The 15,354-nt window shown below is 37.1% G+C and overlaps 1 protein-coding gene across 2 annotated transcripts; it reads left to right on the top strand.

The window, feature by feature from the left end:
• The first annotated feature begins 3,497 nt into the window (after window positions 1-3,497).
• On the top strand, window positions 3,498-13,538 carry LOC129245660 (centrosomal protein of 131 kDa). Of its 2 annotated transcripts, XR_008582422.1 has the most exons (15): window positions 3,498-3,618; window positions 3,685-3,999; window positions 4,079-4,338; window positions 4,575-6,124; window positions 6,181-6,307; window positions 6,419-6,556; window positions 6,646-6,883; window positions 6,946-7,128; window positions 7,192-7,409; window positions 7,469-7,694; window positions 7,759-7,970; window positions 8,023-8,194; window positions 12,166-12,287; window positions 12,348-12,955; window positions 13,033-13,538. XR_008582422.1 is itself a non-coding variant. In XM_054883972.1 (14 exons), exons 1-14 carry the CDS (start codon window positions 3,592-3,594, stop codon window positions 12,478-12,480), a joined length of 3,921 nt encoding a protein of 1,306 aa, XP_054739947.1. In that variant the 5' UTR covers window positions 3,498-3,591; the 3' UTR covers window positions 12,481-13,538. The 2 variants fall into 2 exon arrangements, 1 of the variants encoding a protein (XP_054739947.1); XM_054883972.1 differs by having other exon boundaries at window positions 12,348-13,538.
• The last annotated feature ends 1,816 nt before the right edge of the window (window positions 13,539-15,354 follow it).

Here is a 15,354-nt window from a genome sequence, read left to right as displayed (position 1 = left end):
CTAGGGCTGTTGAAATTTCGCGCTTTGCTTCGCACGAGAAGGCAACCTTTCAGCGATACGTAGGGCAGCACTGCCTAATATTAGGGGGGAACGCCACTATGGGGGTAAAAAAATAGTCGATTTGTGGGAATTTTTTTTTGTAAGTAGGAATGATTATTCGAGTATCGGATAAAAGGCAATTTATTATGTATGTAAATATTAAGGAAGGAGCCTGCTTTAGAGGCTTAAAAAATTCGATTTTTTCGTGGATGTTTTTTGGAAGGAAAGCAATATTCGATTGAATCGAAACTTTCAGGTTTTATTGTTATATATATCAACAGTGTTCTCAAATTTTTTCATTAAAATATATGTCATATTATGCCTGGTACAAGCATTTTGCCGAGGCGCCTCCAGTGTGCATGTGTTGGGCGGCGGAAAAGATGCAGGTCGCAATTTTCATTTGAAACCAAAAACCCAAAAATTTTTTTATTTTAGTGTAGTATAGCTTCTAGTTACACCAAGAAAATTAAACAAAAAGTGAGGAGTTCAACAATTTTTCGCTAATTAAAAAAAAAAATCATTTTTTTGGAAAAACAAATTCATTTTAGATTGTTTAAAAAGTGGATTCATCATAACTTTCTTAAGGTTTTTTAGGTTCAACTAGAAGAGAATTTAATTCCGAATACAATCAATGTTATCTCATTTCGATAGGACGTCTAACTTTTTCCCTATCTTTCCCGCCAATTAGGAAAAATCGTAAAAATAAAAAAACCCAGAAATCGCACTTCAAGTGATCCGGCCGCTCGTATACCTGTTCGACGCTTGCTCACAATTTCTTCTGTAACTCCGAAAATATTTTGAATTTGCTTCTGAAATTTTGAGGACACATTCTTGGATAGTTTGGGAAGACATTTATGCAAAACAAAGAAACGATTTTTTGAAGCCTCTAAAGCAGGCTCCCTCTCCCCTTAAACTATGTTGATGTAAATTTTTATTAAAAAATATTGAAAATTGGCAATCTGGTGGCAGCGAAAGAGCAATGAGTAATCATCTGAAATCAAAAAACCAAAAATTTTATATTATTAATCTACACAATAGTGGCTATCGTTGTACGTAGCCGTTTTTTTTTTGTTTTTTAACAAAATGGTGGTGATTTGAATTTCGATGTGTGTTTTTCACCATTTTTTTATTTTCAATAGCCCCAAAAAATAGTTAAATATTTTCAAAATTTTGAAAATTGGCTACGTACAACGATAGCCAATGCGATAAAAAAAAAAATTTGAAAAAAGAAAATTATATTCGGTTCATTAGTCTTCGAGAAATCGTTGCCACCGTATCAAAAAAAAAGTCGTTTCGAGAAAAACGCGTTTGAAATAAAGCATCGTATCGTAAGCGTAATTTTATAAAAAATGCAAAAAACAAAAAATATATAGGGTGGTTAAGTTTTGAGGGCCGGTGTTGATTTTAAATAAAATACAATTTTTTTAGGAAATTATTACCATTTCTCTTTATTATGATAATATTGATATAGCTGAATTACGTATGGAACAAAATATCGGCCAAATGGCCGCCGTGGCCTTGGCGGCACACCTCCATCCGATGGTCCAAATTTTCGATGACACTGAGGCATAATTGAGGTTCTATGCCGTTAATGTGCCGAATTATCTCATCCTTTAACTCTTGAATTGTTGCTGGCTTATCGACGTACACCTTTTTTTCAAATAACCTCAAAGAAAGAAGTCCAACGGTGTCAAATCACATGATCTTGGCGGCCAATTGACATCGTCGCGCCGTGAGATTATTCGGTCATCAAATTTTTCGCGCAAAAGAGTCATTGTTTCGTTAACTGTGTGACAAGTGGCACCGTCCTGTTGAAACCACATATCGTCCACATTCATATCTTCCAATTCGGGCCATAAAAAGTTCGTTATCATCTCACGATAGCGAACACTATTCACAGTAACTGCCTGACCGGCCTCATTTTGGAAAAAATACGGTCCAATGATGCCGCCGGCCCATAAACCGCACCAAACAGTCACTCTTTGTGGGTTCATTGGTTTTTCGGCAATCACTCTTGGATTATCATTCGCCCAAATGCGGCAATTCTGCTTATTGACGAATCCACTGAGGTGAAAATGTGCCTCATCACTGAAGATGATTTTCTTCACAAAGTGCTCGATATGCATTTTGATTTGAACGCCCGTTTTCATAATAAGCCTGAAAAACTTTAACGCGTTGCTCGATTATGTATGTGTCTTTCCATGGTTCAAATTGAGTTAGTCTGAAATTGAAAAATGTCAAATAAAATGCATAAACAAGCTTGACGTTTAGGTGTGGCTCACATTCAACATCGGCCCTTAAAATTTAACCACCCTTTATAAGATTTTTAAGCAGAATATTTAGAAAATTTTGAGGTATGCAGTTTTATGGGGAATTAAATTTCAGCGCAGTAAATAATAAAAATAAGTTTGAAGTGGCTCAAAAATGCCTTTGATTTTTTGACAATTTGCTTTTTGCTGAGGTACAGGGTGTCCGGTGGCAGGGCTTTAAATTAAAAGTGAGCTAAAGGTATGAGCACAAAGAGGACCACTTCGTTATTAGTGCGGGTTATTTGGTCACGATGTCGAGGTGGTCGGGTGAGCAATATGAGTTCGCAATCAGCTCCTGGCCGGATGCCCTGGAACTTCCAAAAACTATTATGTATGAAATATTGATGAAGTTTCTTAGACTACTTAGACTAATTCCGAACTGGCAGTGCTTCTACTTCTTCCTCTCTCAAAAGCTAACTAGCATGGAGTTCAGAATTGCAGTGAAAGTGTGGTGTCAGAAATGGACTAGCAAGATCTTTATATTAATATCACCGGAATGGACTAAAAACAAAACGTTCTTAGGAAGTTAGGGATTTCCTCTAAATATTTAGTAAATATCCTTTCTAGAAGGCAGCACACAATACGCAACTCTTTCTTAAGTCCACTTAGCTTGCTATTATATGTAATCACAGATATTCCGCGCGTAATACACAGTTCCACAAAAACTCAACGGACAACTACGCGACCCACGTTAATGGGGTAGGTTTGCATGAAAACAAGGCAATTGGAAGATGTGCGTGTGTGTGTGTGTGTGAAAAAGCGCCGTAGAGAAGGGTGGTTGTTGGTAGAAGAATCCTATTTACCATATTCGCGCTGACCAACTGCGGCCAACACGTGCGCAGAGTCGAAACCTACAAACATACATACCCATTTACATATGCGAAACAAAAACAAAATCAAGTACTAACAAAGGAAAATATGCCGGTTTGTTTGGGCAGGGGTTGATAGGGCTAGTCAACAAGGGAGACTCAGGCGAGTTACTAACCAACTAGTGATATGGCCAAAACAAAGCGTAGCACACCTGCTGGTGGCACGCTCAGACGCGTTTTAGTAGTCAAACGTAGGAGATGTTGTTTGTCAGCGCCAGTCAAAGGCTGACATTTAAGAAAAAAAAAATGGATGAAAATTTTCATTTTACTATCAAAAATTGTACGTTTAAAAAGTGTTTAAAAAAGTGCATTCATTTCAATAAGAGAAAATAGAGAAAAACGAACTAGTTTTGCATGCACTTGGTCTGTGTAGTATGGATTTATGCCTGCGAGGGTCGCAGGTAAGTATTAATATTTTTCAAAGGAAAAAATCGCCAAGTTAAATTTGATTTCTTTTACGCTCGTAGATAAATTTAGTTGAGCGACAGAAACCGCGACCCAAATATAACTCACAAACAAATTTGTACCATCCAAGTGCCAATAATAACAACCACAACGGCAGTACCGCACGTGCACGTCCGCGTTCGGCCCAATTCTTCGCGAAACGCAGTCGCTCCTCACCGTTTCTAAATCGTCCACAATCGGCTGAGCCTAGCCAGTTTGGTGCTGGTGCTAGCGCTAGAGCTGGCGGTGTTGGTGGTGTTGGGCGCAATTCAACCAGCAATTTTGGTCAGTATTGTGGCCGCGGTGGCGAGTACTTGGCCCACAAGTTTGACAAGAATGTAAGTTGGCTGCTCGATTACGTCATCTTTACAAAACAAAAAAACAAAAAAAAAAACACCTGCTTTGTGTTCATTTTAGAAGCGCTACCATTCGATCTCTTCTTCAAGTTTGCTGAAACTATTGATTGACGAGCCGATTAAGCGTTCCTGGTTGTGTCGTGGTAGTGTCTCCTCACCGGAAACACAATCCGAGCAGAACAGCGCCAGAAAGACCTCGCCATCGTATTACGACTGCAGCAAGCGAACGCGCACCGAGTCTGCGGGTGGCAGCAGCGTGGAGAGTGAGGCATTGAGAAAACAACAACAAGCGAGTGGGGAGAATAGTAGATTTAGTATGAGGTGAGTTTTTGCAGAATAAGCTTTGAAGCTTTGGTGATGCTGTGGAACCTTAAGTCTAAAGTCTTAGAACTAAGGCAGTTATAACGTCCACAAGGCGTGATGCGCAGTGTTAGTTAAACGATCGCTGATTTTGGAGCGAGTATATAAAGTCTAATTTAACCTCGCATAAATTAAAACTCTTTCGCCCTAGTTTAACTTATTTTGTTCCTCGATTAACTCGATATCCTTCCAAACAGTGCCTCAACTTCACGCCTGTCCAGTGCCACTTCCGCCTCCAGCTTTTCATGCGCAAAATCAGCTGGTTCCACTGCCTCGACTACATCATTGCGCGCCTCCGACTATTGGCAGCCAAACACTGCATCCATACATACGCAAATACAGCAAAAGCAGACCAAACCTGATCTTCCGGGACGCGTGTCCTTTTGCAAACCCAACACCAGCACATCGTATGAGCCGGATCTCAGTCTCAGCGACTGTGAAAATGACAAACAAAAGCCTTGCGAACTTACCACGGCTCCCGCCCGGCGCCAAGTTGAGGCAGCTATTTCTGCACCAGGGCCCGTGACACTGCCAACTTCAGCCAGTTTCAGCAACAAACCAGAGTTTCCAGCGCCAACAATCGCCTCTAGTGAGCTGCCAACCTCGGCAGGCGCAAAAAAGTCAGTGCATTTCGGCGCGCCCGCCAATGGTGACGGCATATTGGCTGAAACTTATGAATATCCAAAGTGTCCATCGGAGAATTGCTCGTGCAGCACGCGCAGTTCGTCGACAGCGAGCAGTACACTAGACGGTGGCGCGGAGACTAAGTGCGCTTGTGACATGCCCACTTGCAAATTTAGTGCTGAGGGCATATTGAGGAGATCGAGTCTAACGGATGTGGAAGATAAACTGGATTTCACTTCAAGTGATGGTGCTCAGAAGCGAAGTGCGCCCATGGAGGAACTTAAAGTGATACGTGATTATAAAAGTGTGGTCGGTGATCAGTTGGAGAACTCAGTCGTTAAGCAAATACTTGAAGACGACAAAGCTAAGTTTGGCAACTTTGATAACTCGAATAATACACTAGAGTTGCCAACTTACTTGGATAAGTACGTTTCGCCAACTAAATCCAATGTTTATTCCGATAAACCGAATAATTTATCCGAAACAAAACCGTTAACGAATTTCAAAAGTACCACAAAGAAGAATTTAGTAAGCAGCACTTCCAACGAGCTCAACAAGATGGATAACAACTTGGAGAACAATTTGAAGATACAGAGTTCCTATGCTGGCACAAGTGAAACGGTTATCAATAACTACCTAAAAGTAGCGGCGACCACACCACTCATGTCCAAGAAAAAGGAGAACAATCGCCCGAACTCGGGTGAGAAACAATTGCCAGTTAACGGTAAGAAACCAGCAACTCCAACCACAAACAATCAGCCGGCGAAGAACAAATTGAATGGCAACGTCAAGTTAAAAAAAGCTACGAGTTTCGGAAGTTTGCGTGAGGACTCCAATCTGACAGCGTTCAATCTCGACAAGGTGGATAGCTGGATGTCTATGCATGGCGAGAGTATGCACGAGCGTAAACCGTTAGAAAAACACAAGTCGCTGGATGCGGATTTCGAGAAGCTAACAACTGATGGGTTAGAAGTCGTCGGCCAAGATGCAGACGTATTGGGGGAGCATGACGGCGAAGAACACGCAGATAGTACGTCACAAGTATCTACGAAATCAGATGGGGAATCCACATACGACGAAATCGTATCGGTGATTAAAGAGATAGATGAGGACAAAAAGAAAGGTGAGCTTGTGTAGAGCAATTTTGTACAACGGAAGTAGTCTATGTGTTAATTTTAGATAATTACGCGGAAAGAGCTGCAAATGAATTGGAGCTCAAACTAAATGCGCAGCCGGATACTGTAGCTTTACCCTCGACGCGTAGCGAGCTGACTGCCGATTCGTCTAAGTCACCGGATAAATATAAGTAAGTTTGCGCTTACAAGACTTCAAATTTCGAGTTCAAATTCTCTGATGGTGGCTCGAGTTTTGATGCGAAGCAACTCTTTATACTAATATGCCTCGTCTTATTATTTAGAGACATTCTGACTTACTTAGATAATGTGGAAGACAGCTGTGATCGCACTCTGCTCGAGACGCGTCGCTCTATACCGGAATCTAATCGCTCTGAGATCGAATTCGTTGTAGAACCCGATATAGCCGAGGATGTGCCTAAGTAAATACTTCCGCGATTCAGCTAAAAGTTTCTATTACTAGTCTATTACTATATTTCCTCTTTGCTTTTCTCGCTATCACTCTCATCAGGCTAGCCGATTTACTTATGCTGCCTAATCATCAGCTCGCACGTCGTGTAATTGCGCTCAGCTTGCGTGCCAACGAGCTGGCCAACGCCGTTTACCTCTCCAAAGAGCACGTGATGAAAGTGCGCACTGAGAAGCAGAAGAGCATACGTACCGAGAAGGCGAATGCGGCGAATCGTATGCGTGAACAGAAGAAGCATTACGAGGCGATTGTGAAGAGGCATCAAGGCTTCATAGAGCAAGTGAGTTCGTGGTGAGTTGATTGAATTTTTTTGGAATGACTGTCTTCTGCCATCCTTCACAGCTGCTGAAAGATAAAGGCTCGCTTTGTGAGAAAGTTGCTGCGCTCACACGTCGCTTGGAAAGTCAAAATCAGGCATGGGAACACAAGTTGGAAGCGGAGGTGGAGCGAGTTAAAGAAATTACGTTGGCAGGCGAGAAGATCAGACGTGAGCGCTGGGTGCGCGAAAACACCAAGAAAATTAAAGTATTTTGAATGATTGATTCAGCAAAGTATATTTTTGTGATCCCTTGAACACTTCTCACGCAGGAACTGACAGTCAAAGGTCTTGAAATGGAAATCAATAAAATGACATGCAATCATCAACGTGTAATAACCGAACTAAAGCAGGCGCATCAACTACAGCTGTTGGATTCGCTCGAGGAGGCGCGAGTCAAACATGAGCAGATTGAAAGCTCCATACGTGAGTCGTGCGCACAAGATCGTGAGGCGATTATAGAAAAGGAACGTTTAGCTATACGCGAGAGGTAAAATCTTTAAATCCCATAAGTCATTTAGAGTCGTTAACTACCTTCCCTTTTATCAGATTCGAGCGCCAATTGGAGGAGGAGCGCAAATGTTTCGATGAGCAGCGTCAAACACTTGTAGAAGAATTCAACGTCGAGCGCGCACGCCTTCAAAATGAGTTGAAAGCAAAGGATGCCGATTTTCAGGTACGTCGGCAAGAGCTGCAGCGCGAGAAGGAAATGGAGCTGGAGCAAACGGTTGTCGAATTGCAGGAGAAAATGTTCAAGCAAGACGAAAAGTATCAGGTTGGCAGTCGTGTCTATTGTGGAATAGTAATAATTTTTGCTAATACATCATTGTTTCTTTCAGAATCGCATCAATACAATCGAAAAGCAATACGAAGCCGACTTTGAGCTGTGGAAACGGGACTATGCGAATGAGTGCAAGATGGCGCAAGCGGAAAAAGAGAATGCAATCAGGCAACATTATCGCGCCGAGCGCGATCGACAAATAGATGCCATCGTCAGTCGTATGGATGCGGAGGCACTAAAGAATGCCGACGAACATGAGACGAAATTGAAGTGAGTGCGAATCGTAAGGTGTTAAGCTTGGTAGCTAATATCCTTTTTACAGTCGTTTGAAGGAGAAGTACGAAAAGGACTTGGAGGTGGTTGAAAATGCTGAGCATTTGCTGCGTGAGAAGTTCACAGAGACACGGAGCTCTTTAGCGGAAGCGGATGCACAAGTGCGGAACTCAGAAGCGGAGATAAAGCAGTTGAAAATGGAGTTGGAGCACAGCAAAAAGGTGAGTTGTGGGGGAGAAACTGAAGAAGAGATTTAGGTAAAAAATAGAATAATGCACGTGGGAAGGAAATTTCCATTAGCTGCAAGAACCTCCACGTTCCGGTTCCTTATTTATATTGACCATAACGGTATTAATTCAGGCCTTCAGAGAAGAAATGGTGTTATAAGGATGTTTACTGGTTTCATGCTCAACTGAATTAAGGTCTGGGGAGTAAGACGACCATAAGTTCATGGAAGTTTTCAGCCATCCGCTTTGTGTCGCCATCGCTTTCAGTGAAGGGGCAGAGTCTTGCTGAAAGATGTATTGGCTATCACTGCGGTAACTAATCATCCCGGCTTTCACTACTGTCTCTAGAACCTCGATATATGCAGCAAAATTCACTCGAAAACCTTGAGTAGAGAAGTGTGGTGGTATGAAATGTCCTTTGCAGCTCGCAACACTCAAAACTGTAACAGTGGCTGGAAACTTCGTGAGCATGACAACAGGAACCTTTATAGAATTGGAACATAGCCATCTCTCATTTCTGCGGTTGGTATTTTAGTCTTGGTTAACATTTCGTTAGAGAAAACTATAAAGTCTCAGGCGCTTCAAGGCGTTTAAGTTTATTTAGAAGAAGTTTCGACTAGATAACTCGGTGTGCTCGTGATTGCTCCGACATAAACTGTCTTCTACAAATAACGAGGAATTTACAATGGATATCTTTATGGACAACTGGACGGATAAGACCCTCAGAAACATTATGCTTCATCGCAAGGGCCCCCTTTGATTTTGAAGGGTTCTTGGCAATGAACGTTCGCACTTGTTGAATCAATCCTGCAGATCGGACAGTGTCAGAAGGTTCCTCGTGTTTTTGCGCCTGACGCTTCCAATTTACGGCAAAGCTTAGCGACGAGAACTGCATATCTCTTCATTTCTTGAGTTAAGTTGTAGCCTTCCAAAGCTCGGTCCCAGCCTGTTCTTCCACTCCCTTCTGTAGGTATCAAAGCCACAGTGAGCAAACGGGTTACTCTAACCCACAAGCGAGCTTGGCAGGCTGAGAGAAGCTGCAGATGGACAAAACTGATGTTAACTGTCATGTCCGACCGACTGCCACTAAGCAGAGGGGACTGTAGGAGGCTGGTTGGACAGATGACGGGTCACTTTCTACGGGCAAAGCACATGGAAAATATGGGCATCTCAGACAGTGCACTCTGCCCAGCATGTGGAGAGGAGGATGAGACGGCGGACCACTTCTTGTACGTCTGCCCCGCCTTCGCTCGAATCAGGCTTGAGGTCTTTGTCATTGATATGTTAAGAAGCGACCATAAATAAATATACAGACATATGGATATGTACGAGTATGCAACCCAGAAACTACTCCCTCAAATTCAAACAAACTCCATACACGCATTCATTTATTTCATATGGTCCCATCAAAAGCAAAGCGTTGATATACAGATGCACATACATATCAACAGTTTTCAAACAATGTATAAAATTCCAAAACGCATTCATTCAAAGCATCCGTCTCTTTTATAGCTAAGCCACAATAGATGATTAATTGGAAAATGACATTCCGGCGTGGTTGCGCATATTGGACATTGCCACCGCTTCACTTATGTTTATGTACAAGGAGTTTGGTAATACATAGAAGAGACAGATGTTTTGCATAAAGATAGTTTGGAATTCACTTAATCAGAAAGCCAGGTGACTAGCATATAGCACTAAGAACACGCGCTGGGTAATAAGTTGTTCCTGTTCTGCAGTTGCTAGAAAACTTCAATGAAATACACTTGGAAATTGTAGAACCTGTCCAGATAAGACTAGTAGGTAGACAGCACAAAAAATTTATATTTTTTGATTGAACAGAAAGGTGATCAAGTAATGCTGCAAGTACATTCTGAGTAGCAAATTTTTTTAGAACAAACTTATGGTTCAACACGTCACAATTCCTTTTATATTCTAATGTGTCAAAGCTATAAAATTTTGGTCATAGAAGCCTTTATATTGCGTGGAAAAGTATTATAAGTCGATTTCTGATATAAACATTATTGTCAATATTTTGCAGTAGAATTTCAAGAGTATTATTTTTGTGGAAATTTTTAACCCTATCACTTCGCTTTTTACGGGTCAATTTGACCACTTTAGTAAGAAAAGTTGAAAGAGTCGCTTTTATTAGGATATTAGAGGACTAAAATATTCTACGAAAATATGATATTTGTCAGAAAATTTTAGTGGAGGTGACTAGATTAGCCAATACTAGACTGCTATATTAGACTAGGTAGTCAATAGAAGCGAATACATGGAGATAATTAAACGGAACAACCAATTTCATAAATTTTTTTTATAAGTTTCTTTTTCGCTACATTTTTTCATGACTTCTTTATTATAATCTTTTATACATTTTTTTTTTTCATTTTTAAAACAATTTTTTTTTTCAGAATTTTTTCATAAATATTTTTTATACATTTTTTTCTTGAATTTTTTTCATAAATTTGTATACATTTTTTTCATGCATTTTTTACAATTTTTGTTTTTGATAAAGTTTTTCCATGCATTTTTTCATAATTTTATTTTTCGATACATTTTTTCATACATTTTTTTATACACTTTTTTCATGCATTTTTTATAATTTTTCTTTTTCATAAAGTTTTTCCATGCATTTTTTCATAATTTTATTTTTCGATACATTTTTTCATACATTTTTTTATACATTTTTTTCATGCATTTTTTATAATTTTTGTTTTTGATAAAGTTTTTCCATGCATTTTTTTTTTCATGAATTTTTCATTAATATTTTTTATATTTTTTTTTAATAATTTTTTTTTTAATTTTTAAAATAAAGTTTTTTCAGAATTTTTCGTTAATACATTTTTGTCATGAATTTTTTTATACAATTTTTTATAAATTTTTTCATAAAGATTTTTCAAATTTTGTTTTTTGAATATTTTCATAAATTGTGTTCATGAATTTTTTAATAAATTTATTTTATACATTTTTTTCATGCTTTTTTTATAATTTTTTTGATACATTTTTTAAATGCATAAAGATTTTTATGTTTTTTTTAAGTATTTGTAAACATATTTTTTGATAAATTTTTCATGAATTTTTTCATAAATACGTTTTATAATTTTTTCAATAAAGTTGTTTTTGTACAATTTTTTATAAATTTTTTCATAAAGATTTTTCAAATTTTTTTCAAAATTTTCGTCATGAGTTTTTTCGTAAATACGAGTATTGTTTATACATTTTTTATGAATATTTGCATAGATTTTTGTCATGAATTTTTTTATACAATTTTTTATAAATTTTTTCATAAAGATTTTTCAAAGTTTGTTTTTTGTAAATTTTCGTCACGAATGCTTTCGTAAATATGAGTATTTTTTATACATTTTTCCATGAATTTTTTTATAAATTTTTTTCATACATTTTTTTATAAATTTTTTTATAAATTTTTTTCATACATTTTTTTGTAAATTTTTTTCATGAGTTTTTTCATAAATACTCTCTTGCCATCAAACACTTCCCATGATTCACAGTAGTACCTTCCGGAAGCCAATGGCATTGAAAGCGCAAATATTTTGTTTATCAACGCCAGTAAAGTTTAATCATATATGTACATATATATTCTTTCATGACTTTTTCGAAAATTTATTGTTTGATAAATTTTTTCATGCAGTTTTCCATAAATATTTTTTTATGAATTTTTTCCAAAATATTTTTTATAAATTGTTTTATTAAATTTTTCATAAATATTTTTAATAAATTTAAAAAAAATGTTATACAATTTTTTTTTTGATATTTTTGTTAAACATTTTTTGTTAATTTTTTGATGTTTTTTTTATAAATTTTTTGTTAATTTTTTTTGATGTTTTTTTATAAATTTGGTTTTATAAATTTTTTTTCATGAATTTTTCTATAAATATTTTTTATACATTTTTCATAATTTTTTTTCATTTGATTGCCAAACCTTTTTCGCCTTTATTCTCCAGATGTGCAACGATTTTCTGGCCGAACGCGATCAACTTCGTGATAATTTACGCAATGAAGTGCAGAGCGAGGTGTCGGCTATCAAATCAGAGCGTGACAATGAGATACAAAAGATACATAAAAGGTAAGAAATTGAAGAAAAATGCATTAAAAAGAATTTTGTTTATACTTTTTCCCTCCAAAGGGTGCAGCAAGCGATTGAGAAAAAGGATGCCACCATTGACTTGCTGCAGAAAGAAAATGGTAGTCTGCGTGAGCGTTGCCTCAAGCTGGAGGCGGTTATAAGGCAGCAAAGAAAGGATTATTGTGTGAAGTAGAATAGAGATTTATTAAGATGAGCAATTCACATTAACTAGAAAGAATGTGAGACGGAAAAAATATTAATTAGTGGTAAAAAATACGAATATTTGAAGAGGCAGTGAACTATTCCAATAAAGAGGAAAGCCGTAAAAAATGTTAAAACTGAAAGTCAGACAGGTTTGAGTTCTCAATATCAATGCAAGAAGTCATCATTTACCTTATGTTGCTTCAATCAACTTTCTATACAATATAAAAGCATACTGATATACGAGGGTGGGCTGAAAAGTTTCCGGTTTGATAACGGAAAACATTTTTTTGGACTTTTTCAGATTTTATTTTCAATCGAGCGTAATACATTTTTTATGACGGTGTTCGATTACAGTAATATTATTTTGTAGGGTGTGATGTAACAAGTTGCTCAAAATACGTAAATGCGGTATTGCTGATTTCCTCGTTGTCTATAATTTTTTCGATTCATTTGCCATTTTCGAGGTTATGAAGCAAATTTTCGTCACCTTGTACTAAAACTGGTTGTGCGAGCTACTCGAACTTCAATTATTTGATTTTAGCCATCGCAATGAACGACGCATCGGATTTTCAATGCAATTTTGGATTGAGTGTTAGAAAGTACGACACCCTACTGTCACGGGGGTTTTCTAAGTACAAATGTTGTTATAAAATATATCCGATATTCAGTTAATATCACAGTATCACTCACCTTAATTTTTTTTAGATTTTTTCGATCATTTATAATTTTTGCAAATGCCGTCAGACAGCTCCAATATACAAACAGACAAGCAATGGAACGCATAAAGGTGAAAGTAAAGATTTCCATCTTTCAAAATTCTTTATTTAATTTAGTAAAAAAGTTTTTTTAAAAACAGAATTAGATGATTAATTTTGCGCCTCCTTGTATTTAATAGCTGCATAGGATGGAGAAGACTATTTCAGTGTGAAATCCATTACTACTTTTACTTGAAGTAGTGTGAGGTCTTAAAAATTGAAGTGTTGCCTAACACACGTTTCTTGGATTTTCAATTATTCACATAAGCAATCAGTGTCTCTCCTTAATAACGCATCACAATTGGCCTGAAAATTGCTACGCAAGCTAGTCAGAGATAGTCTTTTAGTATGGCAGTAAAAAATTAAAGCTGGTGGCGTCACTTCTGCATAAGACCGGAAACTTTTTACCCCACCCTCGTATGTGAAAGTTGGCCAATAATGTTGTTCTAATAATATAATGCACACATAATAAGATTCCAACAAAAATTCGGATGCAAATAATTAATTTTCAAATGAAAGTAAAATACGGCTAAATATCCGATCCCTAATTTTTCAGAGCTATTGAAACTTTTGGCATCTTTTAAACCGATGGACCATAACTTTTCTTTATTGCCATATTTTAATTCTTCTGACTGAGTTAAAATAATATTAAGTTTCTTGGAGGTTCTTAATAATTTTCTAAAACTTCACTTTTTAATTCACTTAACTTATTTCTTCTTTTATAAGTTAGTATGAATAATCTCGCATTCTCTTAGTTTTGACCAACTTTTTCTTAAATGTATAAATATGTATGCATTTGTATGTATGAAAAAATTATTATTTTTGTAAAACGAAATATTTTCACAATAAAAACGCGAATAATTGAAATTCGCGAAAAATAAAAATTTCTCAAAAAAAAAAACAAGAAAAACAAAACAAGCCCAAGATTTGCTCTTCGATTATCTATTTTATATTATTTACAAACATTTAGAAATATTTCACATAGTTTTAATTTCATTTCCTAAAGTTTTTTCAACGTAGTAAATCTACTTTTTCAAGGCGAATCAATTAAAGGTGGTGTTGGTAAATCAGCTGATTTGTTTTGTGGCTGTCAGCACAGAAGGAAACAAGGCGAATTCATTTCTACTTTGCCAGTACTTTGCCGTGACAATCAAATGTACAAAATATTGTTGTTGGTCTAGTACCACCACCCCTAATGAATGCGCCTTGATTTATTTAGATGAATGTAAGCAGGAATGAAAGAAAATATTCCAAAACTAAAGCTACATTTAAAGGAATGCAACGTGTAACATGTTGGTGGATCGCAAGACCAAACTCTTCTCTTCGCCTTCAAGTGGTAATACTGTTAACCGGATGCGGAAAAACTGGATACCTCCATTGAAGCACTAGTTTCAAAGAAAGGGGCTGGTCATTAGGTTGACGCCCTAATATAAGTTTAAAAAATAATTGTCACGAACTCTACACAGCCTCGGATAGGAAACAACAATCAACGATATTGACCCTCGCAATGTTTATTATAAAAGTAGTGGCGATGACTGGGTACCGACTGAATTACTAAAATATGGTGGAATAGAGTTGGCAAAATATCTGCAAAACCTAATAATAAAAATATGGGAAACCAACATCTTACCTACAGAATGGTTAAAAAACATTATTGTTCCAATAAAAAATGCGATGAAGCAAACTATCTAAATTACAGAGGCATATCGCTACGGAACTCAGGGTACAAGGTCTCCACAAATATACGATATTTAAGGCTGAGCCAACGCTGAAGAAATACTAGATGATTACCAAGCAGGCTTTAGAGCCAACTGGTTATCGATCGACCAGGGCTTCATAGTAATGCAAGCCTTTGAAAAACTATGTGAATACGACATTGCTATTCACTGTCTATCTATCGATTTTCAGCAGGCATTTGATAGCATAGGCATACCAACAAAGCTTATTGAACTTGTTATTACACTGCGTTACAAAAACGAACTTTTTTTTGTGTCCTATGAACCAAATATACTTTTTCGGAAAGGGGAGAAAAAATAAAAATCACGTCTATCGGCGATTTTCATGTACACGTGAGAATTTTTTTTTATGTATAAAATATAGAGCTCGTA

This window comes from Anastrepha obliqua, chromosome 4 (genome assembly GCF_027943255.1).
Source record: "Anastrepha obliqua isolate idAnaObli1 chromosome 4, idAnaObli1_1.0, whole genome shotgun sequence".
In the NCBI taxonomy this organism is placed as follows: domain Eukaryota; kingdom Metazoa; phylum Arthropoda; class Insecta; order Diptera; family Tephritidae; genus Anastrepha; species Anastrepha obliqua.
This window is presented reverse-complemented; position numbering and strand designations above follow the sequence as displayed.